General features: G+C 35.7%; 2 protein-coding genes across 10 annotated transcripts; one reads left to right on the top strand and one right to left on the bottom strand.

Annotated features, from left to right (window-relative positions):
• On the top strand, positions 5,385-10,757 carry LOC109722165 (DUF724 domain-containing protein 3-like). 9 transcript variants are annotated; one of them, XR_002219395.1, is made up of 6 exons: positions 5,385-5,546; positions 6,267-6,713; positions 7,098-7,370; positions 8,613-8,662; positions 8,797-8,876; positions 9,966-10,757. XR_002219395.1 is itself a non-coding variant. In XM_020250063.1 (5 exons), exons 2-4 carry the CDS (start codon positions 6,315-6,317, stop codon positions 8,631-8,633), a joined length of 693 nt encoding a protein of 230 aa, XP_020105652.1. In that variant the 5' UTR covers positions 5,385-5,546; positions 6,267-6,314; the 3' UTR covers positions 8,634-8,662; positions 8,797-10,757. The 9 variants fall into 9 exon arrangements, 2 of the variants coding, with proteins under 2 accessions (XP_020105652.1, XP_020105650.1); XR_002219393.1 differs by having other exon boundaries at positions 9,783-10,757; XR_002219396.1 differs by having other exon boundaries at positions 8,613-8,876; positions 9,966-10,040; positions 10,269-10,757.
• Positions 11,319-15,970, bottom strand: LOC109721910. Its single transcript, XM_020249727.1, has 3 exons — positions 15,852-15,970; positions 12,302-12,799; positions 11,319-12,189 (listed from the first exon to the last, which is right to left on the bottom strand). Exons 1-3 carry the CDS (start codon positions 15,919-15,921, stop codon positions 11,633-11,635), a joined length of 1,125 nt encoding a protein of 374 aa, XP_020105316.1. The 5' UTR covers positions 15,922-15,970; the 3' UTR covers positions 11,319-11,632.

Below are 19,282 nucleotides of genomic sequence, written 5' to 3'. Positions count from 1 at the left end.
CTGTTTTGTTATTGAGTCCCTTCGAATTGAGAATTTTCCCTGTCAATAATTATTATGTTAGTTAGGATGAAACTTACAGTACTATCATTTAATAATAATATTAGTAATTAATAACATATCGCTATCAAATCTTATCAGGTGCAGTATCAATCCAAATTCTCTCCTACTATTTAAAAGAGCAGCCCAACTACAGGGTCAGTGATTGACTAATCGTCTATTAGTTCATGAATTGATCAACATCCCGGAAAATTGTATCTTGACAAGTTACAACAAGTCGTTTTGGCATGTAAATAATAAAATTAATTCTGGCAATATCAATTCCTATGCATAGGAATTAGATCAATATTTTCATGTCTAGAACTGAGAAGCTCATTCACTCTCCACCATTGTTAAATTTTATATATTTAGGTCCTGTTTATATTCTTCTTTTTTTTTCTTTTTTTTTTTAGAGAGAGATAGGTAGCACGCTATCCGCTTCGTTTATTTCATTTAGAAATAAACTTAATTGGAAATGTGAATCAACTAGGATTTGAACTTGGGTCTCGGATGCCAACCACCAAGCCCTTTGTCACTTGCTCTAGGGACGGTCGGTGGTCTTGTTTATATTCATGAATATTATTATGTTCAACACATCTTCTTTGTTAACTTATCGGCAATTCCTTTTCTCATATAAATTATATAGCATTGCAGGCGAATTACTCCTCTAACAAATTATAATTGTAGAAATTTGCTAGAGATTAAAAATAAAAATAAAGGTTGCAACCATGTGAGAATACTTGTAGCGCACAAGTTATTATTGAATAACTGATTCATCCACCCAAACATGCCTTCAAAGCTCTATTAGAACGTCGGAATTTGTTGTATACTGATGGCTTATTAAGTATAAAAATTTTTCTTGTATGATTGAAAGTAAAAGGTTTAATATTTACTCATTGAAAATAAGTTGACATTCATAATTTTGTACTATAGCATATTTCATTTATGAGGTAGTTTATCTTATTTAAAAAATGATATGAAGATATGGTATTCTATTTTAGTCATTTCATCACATTCTTTTTTAACTAATTACTATAAATTTTTTAAGTAAAATCAAAAAATTAATTCGAATAAAATATTCTCGCATCCAAACAGGTCTTACTCTGATGATGGATTGAGTTCAGCTTACATAAGCCGTGCACTAGCAGTAAAAATACAACAATGAAAGCGCATTCCGAGGCTTCATTAGTTTTTGAAATGGAAACTCTTAACTAATTACAGCCTTAAATTAGGAGCTAATATTTACATTAAACAAGATAGAGATGCATCAGATTGAGCTGTTCTTTTTTTTTTCCTTTCTTTTTATGAGTTTGCTCTTCTTTTTAGCCAACCTGCTGATTGCTGCATACAAAATACAAATGTTGTTCCCCCCCCCAAAAAAAAAAAATCTCTATGCTGGAATTTCCTTTTTGTTTATCTCTCTCTCTCTCTCTCTCTCTCTCTCTCTCTCTCTCTCTCTCTCTCTCTCTCTCTCTCTATATATATATATATATATATATATATATATATANNNTCTCTCTCTCTCTCTCTCTCTCTCTCTCTCTCTCTCTCTCTCTCTCTCTCTCGGTTGTTGTTTGAGGAGAAAGGAAATGGGCACTTGGTTCTAACAATGAACTTTATTATTATTATTACCCCAAGCCAACGAAACAATCCAGCTATCTATGCTTCTGGAATGCAGTAACCTTCCATAAATCCAACCGATGCAAAGTAGTGCCAAGCCCGATGGTGCACATCAGACTTTCACTCCATCCTTTTCTTTCTTTTCTTTTTAACCTTCCATCAAGGATCAGAAGTTTGACCCGCAACATCGTTACCTCGGATTTCCTCCACCTCTGATTTAAATAGGTCAAATGCAAAAATGTTCCAATCTGATCCGTTGCACGCGTCATCACTTGAATCCGTTTCACATCCTGCTATCCGCGTCAGATCAAATTTGTCATTTAGATTCTTATATTTTCGTTAGATCCATTTATACAAACAGTTAAAAATTATAAGGTGCATTAAATTTATCTTACACTTTCGGTTGCCAATCCGGCTCTAGTACTAAATATAATACCAACAACTCGTTTGATACAAATCATCTATTTAAATGCTTAACTTTCATATTAGTATTAGTGTGCTTCCAATAGATAAGGGTTTGACACACTTACATTATCTCCCATGTGAAACTTTTAAAGTTCTCTGATATTATCCAATTAGAAGTTATGGGAAGTGCCATAAATTATGAGTTTCTACGCTGTTGTTTGATAAAAACTAGCATTTGCAATTTGGTGGCTTCTTGCCTTCAACACGAGAAAGCGGAGGTCGGCGCGCTGCATTTGCCGTCTTTCTTAGTTAAAGACTATGAATGGTTTAATTGACTATTCATCTAAATTTTGAGAGAGTTCCAAGAGAAAAAGCTTTGCCTCGATCTGGTCCATCAACGCATCTGTCCTCTATCAGACCATGGTTTTTCTCCTTTCAGCCTCTGCAATTTTCAGAAAAAAAAAAAAATTATAAATTGAACTTCAGTTTTATTTTTAATCTTTTCAGAAAGTGATACGAAGCACTGTTTTGTAGTTAAGATTATTTACATCCATCCTCCCAGTCCGTACACCGACATCTTCGAGAACCAAAATATGATATAATACCTTAAAATGGAAATCTATTTTTAAAAATATTGCCATGTGGTGTGTCCACATTGATTTGTTGAAATTCAACTCGATTCACATAAGGTGCGGATTGCGATTTATCCAAATAAGTTAAGTATTAATTTCTTTTAAAATGACCATGAGATATACGAAAAAAAATCTTACATTCGTTGTGTTTTTTTTTTTTTTTTTCTTTCTATTTCGTGCATTTCTGTTGTAATTTTTTTTTTTTTTGAGAGATTGGTAGCACGCTACCCGCTTCGTTTATTTCATTTGGAAATAAATTTAGCTGAAAATGTGAATCAACTAGGATTCGAACTTAGGTGTGTTGTAATCTTTTTTAATGTTCTTCTTTGTGCATCGACAGAGAAGAGAAGTTAAAANATTCGAACTTAGGTGTGTTGTCATCTTTTTTTATGTTCTTCTTTGTGCATCGACAGAGAAGAGAAGTTAAAAAAAAAAAAAAAAAAAAAAAAAAAGAAGAGAGAAGCAATTGTGGGAGAGAGGCCCGCCACGCCCTGCGGATGCGCTGGCCCGTCCTGCCCCACCCGGTACCGGAGGGCGGGCCCTGCCCGGCTGCAGCGGGCCAGCGAGCGCTCAGGCCTGGCCCGCCCCGAAGAGGGCCTTCTGGCCTGGCCTGTCCCGCAGCGGGCGCGACCCTCCCAGAAGCAAGCCTGCTGGCCCGGCCCGGCCGACCGCAGCTGGCCTACGGGCCAGGCGCGTCGTACAGAGGGCCCGACCCGGCCCACTTCTCCGCCGCTCTCTTCTCCGGCATCGCGGCGCTTTCCTCCGCCTCCACCACGCGTCGTCGACCTCAGATGGGCACGGAAGAAGCATGCGAAGCGAAGGAAAAGGAGGAGAAAAAATAGTGTAATATTTCTCAAAACGTGTAACTCTCATATGAGATAATACAATTTTTTATCTCAAAATATGTAATTTTCGTTCAAATTTCTTCTCAAATAATGAAACCTAATTTTAACGGTGCTATTTCATATTCTCTTCTTTCATCACTGATTTTTGATCTTTTCTATAGAAAAAGATATTTTTATTTTTTATTATTATTTCTTTTACTTTCTGTGGCTTTTTTTGGAAAAGTGCGGGTATGTTTTCGTCTTCACCTTTACGGGCGATAACAAGTATTATCTCGGCCACGCCCTCATCACCTCCATCTGCTCTGTTCTTATTCAAACTGAGGAGCTACCTTCATTACCGTCGCTGATGGCTACGAAGGAGCTAGGTGGAGGAGGGTTGGAGGAAAGAAAAAACAACAGAAAAAAAAAAAAAAGGAGAAAAATAAGTAAGAATATTTGATTTAATTTTCAAGAATTTCGAACCGAATCTATAAAATTCTAAAAAACAGTCTATCTTTGCAAAATCATAAAATTAGTGATTTTTTTTTATACAAATTGGTCTTGCTATATTCTGCTACTTCCATAATAAGGCCAAACCGTTCTTAAAATGGGCCAGGCGAGTGTTGCAGGAAGGTTTATTTTGAAAGAAAATTTTGCAAGTTTTAAATTAAAAAAATTTATATTATTCGTTACAACTTTTTTGTTCGCCTATAAATATTTGTTACCTAGAAAATGACTTTTAGTTGATGTGAAGTTCATGTGAATTTATTTTTTATGTTGTTGTTTATTTCTGTAGAAAATCAATGACTTTAAAATTACGATAATTATTTCACTCTTTTTGTTTAGTTTACTGAAACTTTGTATATTAACATATAAAAAATAAAAAAATCACATGATAATAGAAAATTAACTATTGTGATTTTTTTATTTNGTTGTTGTTTATTTCTGTAGAAAATCAATGACTTTAAAATTACGATAATTATTTCACTCTTTTTGTTTAGTTTACTGAAACTTTGTATATTAACATATAAAAAATAAAAAAATCACAATAGTTAATTTTCTATTATTTTGTCGGCCATTAACTTTGGATATCAAACAAAACAAATTTAATTATAATATTTAAAAAAAATAAAATTACAAATAAATTTAATTTATATTTATTAAATTAAATAATAAAAATGAATATTTACAGAGGAAAATAACTCCTCTCTACTCTAAATTGGGTGCACCGCCACTGGTGTTACCGGTTCGATTTAACTCACACACATGGAAGATTCGAGAAAAATCGTTGACCGTCCATTCCACATCCAACCGTCCACTCCGCTCCTCATCCGACCGTTAATATCGTTCAACCGCATCCCAGTTCGTTTCGGACTCGCCACCTCTTCTCCCCGGACGTAACCCCTACCCCACAGTTGGATTTTAATTCCCGTCACGTCCGTTAAATGTATAAATATTTTTAAAAAAAAAACTTCAAATATCATTCATGTGGTTTCATATATTTTCACTTTAGTATCTGATAATTTAGAGTATATCAATTTAGTGCCTATGATTTCATTTTTATTTTTTTATTATTAATTTTACAAATTTTTTTATTAAATCAGTGATAAAATAAAAACTAAATGATACTAAAGTGAATATACGATAAGTTTAAATAGGGTATTTGAAGTTTTTTGTATATAATTTAACGAAATATTAACGAAAAAATGACAAAAAGATAAAAATAAAATCACGAGGGACTAACTTAATACAATCTAAAATATGAGATATTCAAGTGAGAAACTGAGAAACTACAGGGTGGTATTTGAAGTTTACCCTTTTTTTAATATAATTTTCTCCTACCAATTTACGCTTTTTAAACCGAAAAATTAAAAAGGTAGAAATAAGCCGAGAAATTAAACCCACAGAAGGAAGGAATTTGGGGGCAGCGGAGGGAAGAGGGAGAGCGCGAGGGATCGTCGAAGAGAAGCGAAGGTGAGAAGGAGACGAATCGATCGCTCTTCGTCTCCGATCGATCGATCGTAGAGAGGTAATTGTGATTTTCTTTCACACTTCATTCGAAATATATCCATTTTTTTTTGTAATTTTGTGTGTTTTTGCTCGATCATTTCATCTATTTTGGAATTTATCGTCCTTTTGTTCCTTTTGGACTAGTTTTAAGTACGGGGATCGGTGGGTGATTCTTTTATTAGGTGCTGTTATTTGTTTTGTTGTTATGTTTCTGATTATTTTTTAATTTTGTTGAGATGTTCTTCAATTTTTGGGGTGATTATTAGATGCTTTTTATTGAAGGTTAGTAAGGGTTTGATGTTGAATCAGTCCTAGGGTTTTCGTAGTTATTAAATCCAGTTTCGCATCGTAACTTGCACTTATTGTATGGTTGTTCGATCATGCTATTGTCTCTTCTGTGTTAAGTTCGATCGATGTTAGTATTTGCACCCTGATGCAATTTTTTGTAGGTTTCTAACGACGTATGGTCGATATTTATATGCTAGCTATTGTATCATTAGTGGAATTAACTTCGATATTTGTTGGAAACAAAACTTCATCGGCTGATTTGTAGTTTTACTAGATTTTACCGTGTTTGTTTGCGTTTCTTTGCACGTTTTTCTCTTAACTAAATAGCGTATCGATTAGGCATATGGAGAATATTCAGTTGATGCTTATAATTTCATGTTGAATGCAATATTGTGTAAAATACTGCAGTAATTTGTGGTGGATCTAATTCTTTGCCTTTTTTCTTCATCAGATTGTTCAAATCAAAGTTCTCGAAATTGAAATCCGAGATCATTGCACAATGAGATTCAAGAAAGGCAGCAAGGTGGAGGTAATGAGCAAGTGGGAGGTGCCCTTAGGATCATGGTGCCCTGCGGAGATAATCTCCGGCAACGGGCATACTTATAATGTGCGATTCATTACTTGTTCACTTGATACAAATTTGGCTGTCGGGCGAGTGCCGAGAAAGGCTATCAGGCCATGCCCGCCTCCTTTCGAGTCCACAGAGAGCTGGGTTCAGGGTGACATAGTTGAGGCCTTTGAGAGTAACTCCTGGAAGCTTGCAATAGTGTCCCGAGTCATTGATTCGAGTTATTATGTTGTCAGACTTCTTGGAACGTCGAAAGTCTTTAGAGCGCATTTATCTGGCCTTAGAGTGCGACAGTCTTGGAGGGATGGGAAATGGGATGTGATTCAGAAGGTGATCATATTAATTTGATCTTGTTATTTGCTATTGATTACGATTCTTTCTTTTTACTGAAAACCTTTAGGCCTCATTTGGTTACACATGTGCTTTTTTTTACTTTTTAAAACTCAAATTCGCTATTCAACATGCCAGCGAATGGGCTTCTGTTTTTGGGTATTACTAAGGCAACAAAGAGGGGAAAAAAAAGTTACTCTGAATTATTGTAGTTAGTTGACAATTAAAATCCTTAATGTATAAATTGCAAACAATGAGCTTGAAGACCAGAAAAACAGTGACCGTGGCCAAACGAGGTCTTTTTTTTTCGTTCATTGAGCCATGGTTCTGCGAAAAGTTATTCTAACCTTTTTTGGTGATTGATGTGTTTATATTTTGCTGCAGGGTTATCGAAGATGCAAAGGAGTCATGGATAGCCGGATGAAGTTGGGGAACTTTAGCCCACAAGTACCTCAGTCATGCATAGAGTTGGAGAAATACGGTGGAGATGATCAATTACACTTTGGAAGAAGTACTTGTCTTAGGGAGCTCGCATCGAGAAGTGGGGAGAAAAGGCCAAATGACTGCTTGATGATTATTGGCACATCTGCAGGAGCTAAGAATAAGAGGAGATTAGTAGAGAAAGAGGGAAAGTGCCAGCCAGTTCTACTTGAAAAGGTAGATGCTGTTGCTTCACCGTATATACTTGGTGAAAGATATGGAGTACAACATGCTATTGATGAACCTAATGATGATGAGAGTATTGCATCCTCTGTCGGTAGTTGTAGTCCTTGCTGCAGCCCTTATAGGTCCCCCTACTGTCCTGTAGTTAGTCCATTAAATTTCAATGATATTGAACCTTCCTGTGCATCTGAGAAATTTCTTTCCCTTGATAAAAAAGAGGATCTAGAGGAAGAAGTTCATCGGTTAGAGTTAGAAGCCTATCATCGTACATTGTTGGCATTATATGCATCTGGGCCCTTAACCTGGGAAAAAGAAGAGTTGATGGGTAACCTCCGCCTAGAACTCCACATATCAGATGATGAGCATTTAATAGAGCTAAAGCATTTAGCATCTACCAGAACCAATGTTCCTTTCAGTCTTCAGGAAAATAGTGTCAGCTCATTGTAGGATTTTTTTTTTTTTTAGGTCCTTACTTGTCTCTTTAACTTTCTGCTGTACTGTAAAGTCAGTCATTCATTTTAGTGCCACATGCTACTCATATTTTGTGCTAAAGACAATGAGCTTCTGTAGCATAATTTTGTATGAAAAATCTTTCATGAAAAAAGCAGTTGAATACCCTTGAGCGATTTTGGAAGTAAGTCTTGGTTTAATGTTGTCGCTTCTGTTTATGCTATTGCACTTTGCTATGAGAAAATTGTCCCATGTGGATGACTCAAAAGTTTACAATGATGACCAGCTTCTATTAGCTTTGCAGTAAATTATCAGGAGATTATCTTATTTTCTGTAAAACTTTCATGCAGATTGCTCTCTGGGAAATTTGCTAAAGATTATTAATGTAACAAATTTGCTGTCGCTTAATGTTGCAAGAAAGCTTGTTTGGTTTACTAATGTGATTGTGGGTTCTCAAAAGCATTTTGAGTGCAGTTTGTCATAAATATTTTTCTCAAACAGTTAAAATTTATGTTAATTTCCGCCTTGTCTTTTATAGCGCATAAATTTCTGTTCAATGTAATTCTCATAATTTTTTCTCGATTTATTCCTGTGAACGCTTTTTAGTTGCTTGAGTGTGAGCTCGTTATTAGTTCTCTTTAATTTCAGTAGCTTTAATCTACTGGCTCAAATGTTCAGTAGCTTCATGTATACTACCATAGCACAGTGAGCACATAATGCTATCTCAATAAGAAGTTGCTTATTCTATACTTGGGATATATTTGATATTCCCGATGCACTTTTCAGGCTGAAGTTGGAGGCTTTTAAAGCATGCCAGCAGGCCAAGATGATAGTGGGTTTGTTACCTATTTAACCTTCGGGGAATGTGGCAACATCTCTATCTCCATCTGATCCTGACAAAGGATTCAGCACAAGCTGATCAGTTGGTATCTTTTAACTGCGCTTCTCATTTTTCCCGATCTTACTGCAGGCTGACTAGGTGCTTTTGATAGCTAAGTTATGGGCACCTGTGTATCTATTGCAGCTTATGATGGTTGCACTCAAAATGTGGTAAGAACTTAAAAGTTAACTGCTGAGTGCCTCTATTTACTTAATGCGGGAGAAATCTCAATTCAGTATGTTGGATAGCTTGCTCTTGTCAGTAATATTACATATATTGTGTATTAATTCACTATTGTTTATTTCCTTCCTAAATCTGGTCAGAGTTTGTTACAAAAGATACCGCGTACTTTGGTTGCTATAGTACTGGTGTAACCACTTCAATAATCTTACCAGTTTGTGAATATTGATGAGAGCTCATGTATTGAATGGTATAAGAACATGTGTCCAATGCTTACAAAGCATTTGGTATATTTGTTTCTCATGCAATTTAATGTTTCCATAAAGAATGATCAGAACAATACTAATTATTCTTCTGTTATAAAAATTGATCGCTGCCTGTTCCATTTAAAATTTTAAACCACAATCACTGCAAGAATTCTTTTACATTGGAGGAAAAGAGATTTTCTTTAACTTCAAGTGGAAACGAAAGAAAATATTCATAAGGGAGAATGATGTTGAAATTATCTGCATCCGTTTCACCTTGACAATTTGGATGATAGAAGCATTTGTAAATGACCTACCGATATTCCTCGTGAAATAAAATAGTTACTCTTTACTTTTTCCGGACCTATGGCATTCATCATCTGCAGAGTAATTGTTGTTAAAAGATCATTGTAGGGTTTATTGTGCATATTTGTTAGTACACTGTAAGGTAGCTATTGAATTTCGAGCGGGATTGGCACGAATATTTTCTGATAAAAGATGAACTTCCTGTCGAAATGTTTTGAAGCAATACATTATCCTTCTCTTGGGTTGTTGTTAGGCTCATTCTTTGTGTTTAAGTCATTGTTTTTTATTAGCATTCCTATGGAAGTTACTTAACAAGATTGAAATGAATGCCTGGTGATACTGTAGGCATGTGGTGCATGTACGATCATTAGAAGCTTCGAAGATACTAAAGGCATTTAGCGCATCATCATCAATTGTTTGTACTTAACGACTATTTTATGCAAATTTTGATGGTTGAAAGGATCGGACCACCTTGAGAAGCATCACGGGAATAAATGAGAAATAATATCTTGATATTTTGTGTTTCAGCGAGCAAGAAATCTTAGAGCTAATAAGACTTAAAAGTTACAGGAAACAGGTGACAATTAGGACTTTCTTTACAAGGTACGTGGCATTATTATTTGTGATGGTTCTAGAACTGTGTGGTTTCTGATGCTGTTGCTGATGTTCTTTTCAATTTCCTTGTTGATAGTCTTTAGCAAAGTGGTGCATTGTCACCTTGTAGATGGAAAATGCTCAGGAAATGTTCTTCCAATAGATGCCAATGTTGTTTATCTATATGCACTCTAATTGAACTTTGCTGGCCTTGAATTCTTGGACTCGGAATTTCAGATTTGCTTAGCAACTTTTGGAAAGGCATGCTGGGGCACTTGTCTGTATTCCATGCGTACATCTGTTTTGCAGCAGTCTCTGTTAAGACCGAATCTTTCTCAACCTTCTGACTGTCGGACTGCCATCAAATATAAGCTCTTTCTTGCAATTTCCAATTCGAATCATTTGTTACGCTTTTTGAAACTAAGCCAAGCTTCTAACAAGGAATTTGCAACAGTCGTCAATTGGAGCCTCCCTCAGGAAAGAAGAAAGATGTAGAAGCAGGTATAACTTATGATCAAAGCTTTTACCAGATGGAGAGTAGCTGAATTACATTTTGGTGATAGTTACAAGATTTGAATTTCTTAGTTCCATTCCAAAATTGTCCGTTCGGATGTGTACTACTGTACTTGATATGTGTAACTTGATAGACTCGAAGGTTTTTATTTTCACTCTTTGATTGTGTTTGGATATGACAGATAACACCTTTTTTTACTTACTATTGCTCTCCGTCTTGTTGCTCGCTGTCTGGTTTTATTTGAGCTCCCTGTTGGCAACATTCTGGTTTGTTCTAAATGGAGAATAGCGTGTTCTGCAATAGTATGTAATAACCTTATTGTTTTTCTTTCATATTGAAGCCATGTATATTACTTTTCCAATTTTTCGCTGCATATGCACCACTTCCAGGTGTATTTGGTGGTAGTTCATGAGATCATCTGGAGTTATTTTTACAGCCTAATTATTGGGGGGGGAAAAAAACACTGTAACAGTTGAATGGCAGGCGACACAGAGTAGTGAGAACCTTTTTTTTTATATTTTAGTTATTAGCAGCTGTGATCTAAAAGTTTGTTTTTAGTCTCTTGCAAGATTTAGAAGTTATAATTAGTTGTGTGGAAAAAATAAAACATTCGACTATGATATTAGTTTATCTTCATTTTGAGAAATTTAATTTCAAGCCCAATCTACTAATAAATGCATTTATCTTAAAAAAAAATAAAAAATCTAAACTCGAGAAATGTAAGAAATGCGGTGTTTATCCATCCAATCAAATCAAACTCTAATAAAAGAACGTAAAACAACCACTTGGTCGTACATAAGACCGTAAACATTCAGAGTAATTGCATTTGAATCACAAGTACACAGTTTATATTCCACGGAACAAACCATTAAGTAACCTCTTTCCCACCCCACTGATCAACGCGCCACATATGCTAGCACTCAAAAAAGTTTTTCGTGGTAGCCACAGGGCACCTACCTGGTATACACGTACGCACGTACCAAAACGAAGAGAGTAAAACAATAACAAACACCACACCACTCCACCCAAAATCAAATACTCCAACAGTAGTAACTAGTATACACGGCCATGTGCCGCAAAATTAAGCTCACAGGAGCCTGAGCCGTAGCGGTGGTTTTGGTTTGGTGGCGTTGCGGACGCTGAGGAGCGCGACGTCGTCGACGACGGGCCCGCAGAGCGAGCCGTCGGGCTTGCTGTGGTAGTAGGTGCTGAGGAAGACGACGGTGGTGCGCTTCTCCGCGGCGGCGAATCGGAGCACGGCGCGCTTGAACCCGCCGGTGCCCTTGGACTCGTAGGGCACGCGGAGGGAGGCGCGCGCCGCGAAGGCCTCGACGACCATGGGCCCCGCGCAGGCGTCGCCGGCGTCGCCCACGGCGAACGTCAGCGCGTAGCTGCGCCCGGGCTCGGTGCGCGCCACCTGCGCCAGCGCGCTCTCCCGCCCCCCCACCAGCTGCGCCGCGCGGAGCCCCCGCGGCACCGCGTAGTGCGCCGCGTCCACGTACTTGACGGCCTTCAGCGACTCCACCTTCCACCCCGGCAGCGGCGAGTGCTCGTCCTCGATGTTCGGCGGTATCAGCACCCCCCACGTCGTGTTCGGGAATATGTACGGCCCCTCCTCCATGTCCCCGTTCTTCAGCAGATTCTCTGTCCCCCCACCCAATTATACACCACCAAATATTATTATTAATAATGATCTTTTTGGATATATAGATCTAGCGGATGCGAAGAAGAAGAAGAATTAATCACTACTACTTACTGTTTGTTAATCTGGGCGGGTAGAGCGTGCGAATGGCGACGGAGTCGATGAGGGGGCCGCAGGCGGGATCCTCCTCGAGGCCCGGATTGTGGATGACGAGATCGAGCTCGTCGAAGAGCGCCCGGAAGCCCCAGGCGTAGGAGTCCCAGCCCGTGCTGCTGTACATGGTCTGCATGGGCAGCACGCCGGAGTCGGGGGTGGCCGAGACGTTCAGCCGCTCCTCCTGCGCGCACGTCCGCGCCGCGCTGAAGGTCACGGCGTAGTACGCGCCCCGCGCCACCCGCAGCCGCTGCCGGATGGACGCCTCGTTCCCCAGCCGCACCGCGTGCGCCCCCTCCGGCACCACCAGCAGCATGTCCCCCTGCTTGTGCCCCGACTCGATGTACTCCACGAACCCCGACACCTCCCACTCCGGGATCGCGTGCCGCCCCACCACCTCCGTCCCCCGCAGCTCCGACGGCTTCGGCCCCGCCTCGAAGTTCCCGTTCGGAAGAAGTCCTAACGCGCGCAGTCGCACCACCACAAATTCATTAGCATTGCATAAAATTAATTTCGTGTGCAAGAATTTTTTACGCACGCCAGTAACTAATAATTATATGCATGTTAGATCGACAGTTAATTACCAATGAGAACCAGAATCACTCTTTGCGCAAAATTTTAAAAGGAATAGTTCGAAAAGGATATGTTTTTTTTTAGAGAAAAAAATAACATGTTATTCATTTCGTTTATTTTTTAAAAAAAATAAATTTAACTCGAAATGTGAATCAACTAGAGTTCGAATTTAAAACCTCGGATACCAACCATCGAATCCTTTACCACTTATGCTAGCAACAGTCGATATCCTAAAAGGATATATGGAATGCAATCAAGTGGTGACTGCTGTATTGGTCATTTATTAGTCATTAATATTGTATTCTATCCAGCGCAGTTGACTAAAAATTTAATGAGCAGCATCAGCATCTGAGATCTCAAATTCAAAATCTAGTTATTTTATATTTTTAGTTGAGTTGATTAAAAAAATATTTATATTCTACTGAAGATTGCCACTATTTTGCTATGATAAGCCCAATAATTTTGCCCCTTCAATTATGAGAAGTTAGGCTGGTCAAAGCTGTCGCAAGGCCCAATCATAAATTTAGCCTCTGTAGAAGCACTTATTTCTCCAGCTACCCAATAGGCCCCCTCATGCTTCCTTGTTACATGGTGCAAGTCTCAAGTAATATTACAAAACAATTAAGAGTAAATTGCATTGGCTTCTTTTAAAATTTTGCCCTCTATTTTTAAAGTAAATTTAATGCCTTTTGAAATTTAATTATGAGTAATTCTGCTGAGCACTAGTTTCATCAACTGTATTATTTTTTAGTTTCCTAAATTTTTATATATTACTGACGCGACAGTAATCCAACGAATAATTTTTTTTAATCCAGAAAAAAATATTTTTTTTTTTAACTTTTGACAGCAATTTGCAGCTACTTCCAACCATCTATCACAGTGGCCAAAGAAAAATTACTGCTCTCTATTAACAGTATTAACAAATTCATATAAAAATTAAAACATGTGCATAAATTAATCAAAAATTAACATCATGTAAAATCAACATTATGAAAAGAAGTAAAATATTTCTCCTGTGAAGGTTAAATTTCCATTTCTGGGATCTAAAGACCTATATATGACCCATATACAATAATACAACCCACACATCTGACACTCAAATAATGAAGTTCCACATGGTCCACATGGCCAACATTTCAAATTTTGAATCTACCATATTAATTACTTTTAGGTCAAGTCAAAAGAATATTCTGATGAAGCTAGCAAATAGCTCCCCAGCATGGCACAAATATTGATGCCAATTTTATTAGCAAGTAAATGCTATAACTACAACCGTTTTATATGCATGTTAAATATATAACTTATCTCTATCGTAAAAGACGGTGTTATTAAGCTTTCTACTTAATTGATGAGTAGAAATTTTGAAATGCACATAGCTAATTCCAATAGGCTCAACATCTCCTTGAATTCGACTTATTCTGTGTTCAGTAAAACAAGCTCAGTAAAAATCATTCAGGTTTAGAAAATTTTCTATTTTACTAAAACTATTGCTTCATTAACTTCTTTCACTGTTCATCCAATTAATAGAAGCCAATTGGTATCTGATAGATTTGATTGCGACGTTAAAGAAACAGCTAAATTTTAGGTAGATCCATATCCCCATTAATAGCAACCACCTCCTGGTTTTGGTAGAAAAATACAATGACCATCCATTTGCTGGTGTTTTCTAAGTTATATAAGCACTGCTTTTTATCCAATATTAAAATAATTTTTCTACTATAAAAAATAATTATTTACCTACTATTTCTAGCATAAGTGATAAAAGATTTAATGGTTGGTATCTGAGGTTCTAAATTCAAAATCTAATTATTTTATATTTTTAGCTAAATTTACTATGTTGAAAAGATAATGAACTAATTTGAAGTTCTTGTTTTTGTAGGAGTTAGAATCAATCTAAAATTATTCATACTTATCCAAAAAAAATTACCTAGATTAACAACTGTAGTAGTCCTCGAGAATCCTAGACATTCTTAATCTAGCAAAAAGAGAAATAAGACTTACTGTAACTGAATCTTCTAATACTTGTATACTAACAATTTTTTCACGCTAACCGACCATCCCTAGAGCAAGTGACAAGTGACAAAGGACTTGGTGGTCGATATCCGAAACCCAAGTTCGAATCCTAGTTGATTTACATTTCTAGCTAAGTTTATTTCAAAATGAAATAAACGAAGCGGGTAGCGTGCTATCTATCTCTCAAAAAAAAAAAAAAAAAATTTTTTTCACGCTACCATTCTGTTTAGTTTTTTTTTTCTTAAAAAATAAACTTAGCTAAAAATATAAAGCAATAAAACTTCGAATACTAACTATTAAATTATTTACCACTTACATTAAAAACTGTAAGTGCACACTGATAGTTTCAACAGTGAATTTTATGGTAAATGTTCATTTGAATATTATTAGACTCCGATTATAGAATCCCAACTAGAATCTAGAGATTTTTGAAACCTATGCATCTTTTCATACACGATGCAGGGGTGGTACCCATGTGTGTTCCAAATAATAATAAATAATAATAACTCTAAGAATTCAAATGTAACGGCTCCAAAATATAGTATATTATTATTTGAGAAGTCGAAAGTTTGAATCTCTAACTTTTATGCAGGAGTTTGAACAGAGCCCCGTGTGATTAAAAAAAAAAAAATTGCACTTGAGTACGTAGTACTTGTTATTATTTAAATAACAACAATGTCATTGCAACGGATACATAACTATTTGTTCACATTAAGTTGATTTTGAAAATAAAATTTGAAAAAAATCACATTTGAAAGTAAAAAAAAAAAAAAAAAAAAAAAACTGAAGAAGNTCAGAATATTTATTTGTAATTTACAAATATTATATTTCTACTTTTTTTAAAAAAAAAAAAAAAAGAAGCTATGTAGATATATATATATAAGAAGTAAAAGAGGAGCTCAGAGATAAGTGTTACTATTATTACCATCATTAATGGCGAATGCTACGTGAACCGCGGCGCACAATAGCAGTAGCGGCGCACCATAACGCGACATCCTATTGGCTTATACGGTGAGAAATGAAGGAGATGATCGATGGAGATGAGTTGAGAGAGAAAAGGGGGGGGCGCACCATGAGTCCTTATAAGGACCTGCTCTCGTTAAATGCCACTGGGTTTCGAGAAATTTTCCACAATGCCACCGCGTCTCGTGCTGAGTTTCTCGCCACGTGTCCTCACAATTTTTTAAAAATTTTAAATTACTGTCGAATTTTTTAATTTATTTGATTTGAGTTAGGCAATAGATTTTAAAATTTAAATATATTATTATTTTTATAAGTTAGTTAGTATATATTTTAGATAATTTTTGAAACTGTAAATTTTATTAAAATAAGTAATAGGCTTAAATTTTAAAATAAAAATATTGTTAATTGGTTCAAATCAAATAAATTTAAATATTAAATAATAAAATTAAAATTTTAAAAGACTTGATGTCTAATTCAAAATGATTTATAATTCATCTAAATTAGGCGTAAAATGTATTTCAATCATTGTGGGTAAAACGAGTCTAATCAGGATGAATATATTAACTTTATTTTAAAAATGATATTTTAATATTTTTGTATTTTTATATAGAGAAAACTTCAAATACTCAACTTGTGATTTCGTATTTTTTCACTTTAGTACCATGTGGTTTAAAATGTATCAAATTAGTATCCTGTGGTTTCGCATTTTCTCACTTTAGTACCATGTGGTTTAAAGTGTATCAAGTTAGTATTCTGTGGTTTCGCACTTTCTCACTTTAGTATCATATGGTTTAATATTTCGTTAAATTATATATCCTGAAATGGATAATAAAAAAAAAAAATTAAAACCACTGGGTACTAACTTGATACAAAAGGGAAACCACAGAGTACTAACTTGATACACTTTAAACCACAGGGTATTAAAGTGAGAAAGTGCGAAACCACTGGGTGCTAACTTGATACACTTTAAACTACATGGTATTAAAGTGAGAAAGTGCGAAATCACATAGGGGTATTTGAAGTTTTCCCTTTTATATAATATGAAGAGATTGATTTGATTCTAAGAAAAATAACTATAACAAATAAATTGTAATGAGACACCAAAAAAAACCTTCGACACCAAAAAAAAAAACCCCTCATCAATATCCACATGAGTGTCAAAATGCTATCTTGCTTATGCTTCTAAAGAGTAATGATAAAATCTCAAAACTAAAATCTACTTTATTATTTATACGCTATAATATTTTTTAAAAATTATATCATATAAAAGAAATTATAATTTTTTAATTTCTTTTATTCTAAACCAAATAATATTTCAATACAAACTATAATTTTTTTATATATATAATTTATTTAGAGGTTGTAGGTTGTGTACTATATTTTAGTTTTTGGTTTCATTTGAGATTGCGACAAGATTACGTTATGTGTAGTGAAAAAGTACGATAAAAAAAATATTATATTTATTTTCGTATATAATATTGCGTTTCGCATATCACGATGAGTCAGTTACGATACATTTTTACAATTCTACCACATAACTCAGAAGCATATCCTTATATATTTTTATCATAATTTTATTTTATTTAGTAACATCGTATGGACCTCAATATCAAAGTAAGCCTCGAAACACTCAGGCTAAAATAATTTGAGTTCGGTGCATGAAGCGTACGAATGCACCGGGTTGAGGCGATAACTTCTCCTCGTATGTGAATGAGGAGGAATTCTACACTGTCACACTTGCACCACGTCATCAATAACAAGCCAATCACATTTCTTCTTTTCAAATAAAAGTATAATAAAAATACTTTTTTACAATCATGATGGGACATATATTCTTAAAAAAATTAATTTGATTGGTTTGTTACGCCACGTCATTAATATACCCGTTGCATTCTAGAATTTTCCGTGGAGGAGAGGGACTTTGTAGTGAAATGACGATATTGCCCCTCACGGGCATGGGAACAGGCAGTGTCAGTGGTCACGTGGCCCGTTTCGCTTCGGCGTTACACGCCACCCCCTATCTCCGACACGAGGCGCCATGCAATTTAAGCCGCTTCCGAGGGTACTATCGTCATTTTACCGGTTCGATTGAACCGGGCCTTTTTCCTTCCCATCGATTGGTGTGTGTTGATTGATACCGGTGTTTGGATTTGAGACCGGAGTTGGCCCAGTGGGCCGTCCCCTCCGAACCCGGTTCGCCGAATTGAACCGGCTTAGTGTGTCGCGAAGTGACGTTTACCGTTTTTGTGCTCCATGGTACAGTTCGTTGATTTAATACAGTTATGTATTGGCGCTTTCAAATTTAAAATTATATATCTAAAATATCTGAACTAATGATGATTTTAAACCAATTATTTAATTTTTTTTAGATTTTAATTTTACTATTAAATCAATTTGTTTGATTTAAATTTATTAACAATAATTTGATTTTAAAATTTAAGCTAATTATTTATTTTAATAAATTTATAATTGTGAGAGCGCATGAAGTATACTAAACCGCACATTCAAAATTTAAAATCAAAATAGTGTATAATTGACATAAATTGCAATGCGAATGAGTAAATGACGGATAATTTGTTAAATATACCTACGACTTATGACATATATGTCTGTAGAAATGCCCGTACTAGGTAAGTAACATCGGCGTTAGTTTCATTCAATTTAATTCAATCCAAAAAGTAACGTCCAATTTTGAAACACGCATGCAGAGAATCGAATTGAAAATTTGATTTTCTGATCGATAATTTACAATATTAATCAATTGTACTGGACCGGAGAAGGATAATAATAATAAAATAAGTGCTTCAATCATACAATTTGAGTACAATCAAACAACATAGGCAATGTTTGTCGCACCGACATTAGTCTTTGTGGCCGTTAGTGCGCGTATTTTACCCTAAAAAGTATTTAATTAATGGGATTGCCATGTGCTACTCTGTTTCATTACTGCAGCTGCTGCTCTGCTTAATGCACCAGAATTTTTATATCGGAGACCATGTGAATCTCTGAGTTGATCGGTGAGAGAGATATGTGTCATGTGTGTGTGTGGAAATGGCCAAAAGAGAAACTATATAGTTTTGCGCATGAACAAGATTTACTTATTTATATTCAGTAGATTATTTGAGATACACAAAAGAGCTTGAGAAACTAGGCTTTGTAAGGTTTACTTTTCCGCGAGAGATTTTTTTTTTTCCCTTCTTATAAAAAAATATGAAATGAGAAAAAAAAATAGTATACTATCGGCAAATAAACTTAATTGAAAATATGAAATATCAAGGTTTCAATTTTGAAATATCAGATATCGACTATAAAGTCCATTGCCACGTTGGGTATTAATCTATTTAAATTTGGGGGCAAACTCGCAAGACCACTTCAGTTAATTATGCTGAGACG

This window comes from Ananas comosus, linkage group 16 (assembly GCF_001540865.1).
Source record: "Ananas comosus cultivar F153 linkage group 16, ASM154086v1, whole genome shotgun sequence".
NCBI lineage: Eukaryota > Viridiplantae > Streptophyta > Magnoliopsida > Poales > Bromeliaceae > Ananas > Ananas comosus.
Note: the sequence above shows the minus strand (reverse complement) of the source record. Positions and strands in the feature narration are given on the sequence as shown.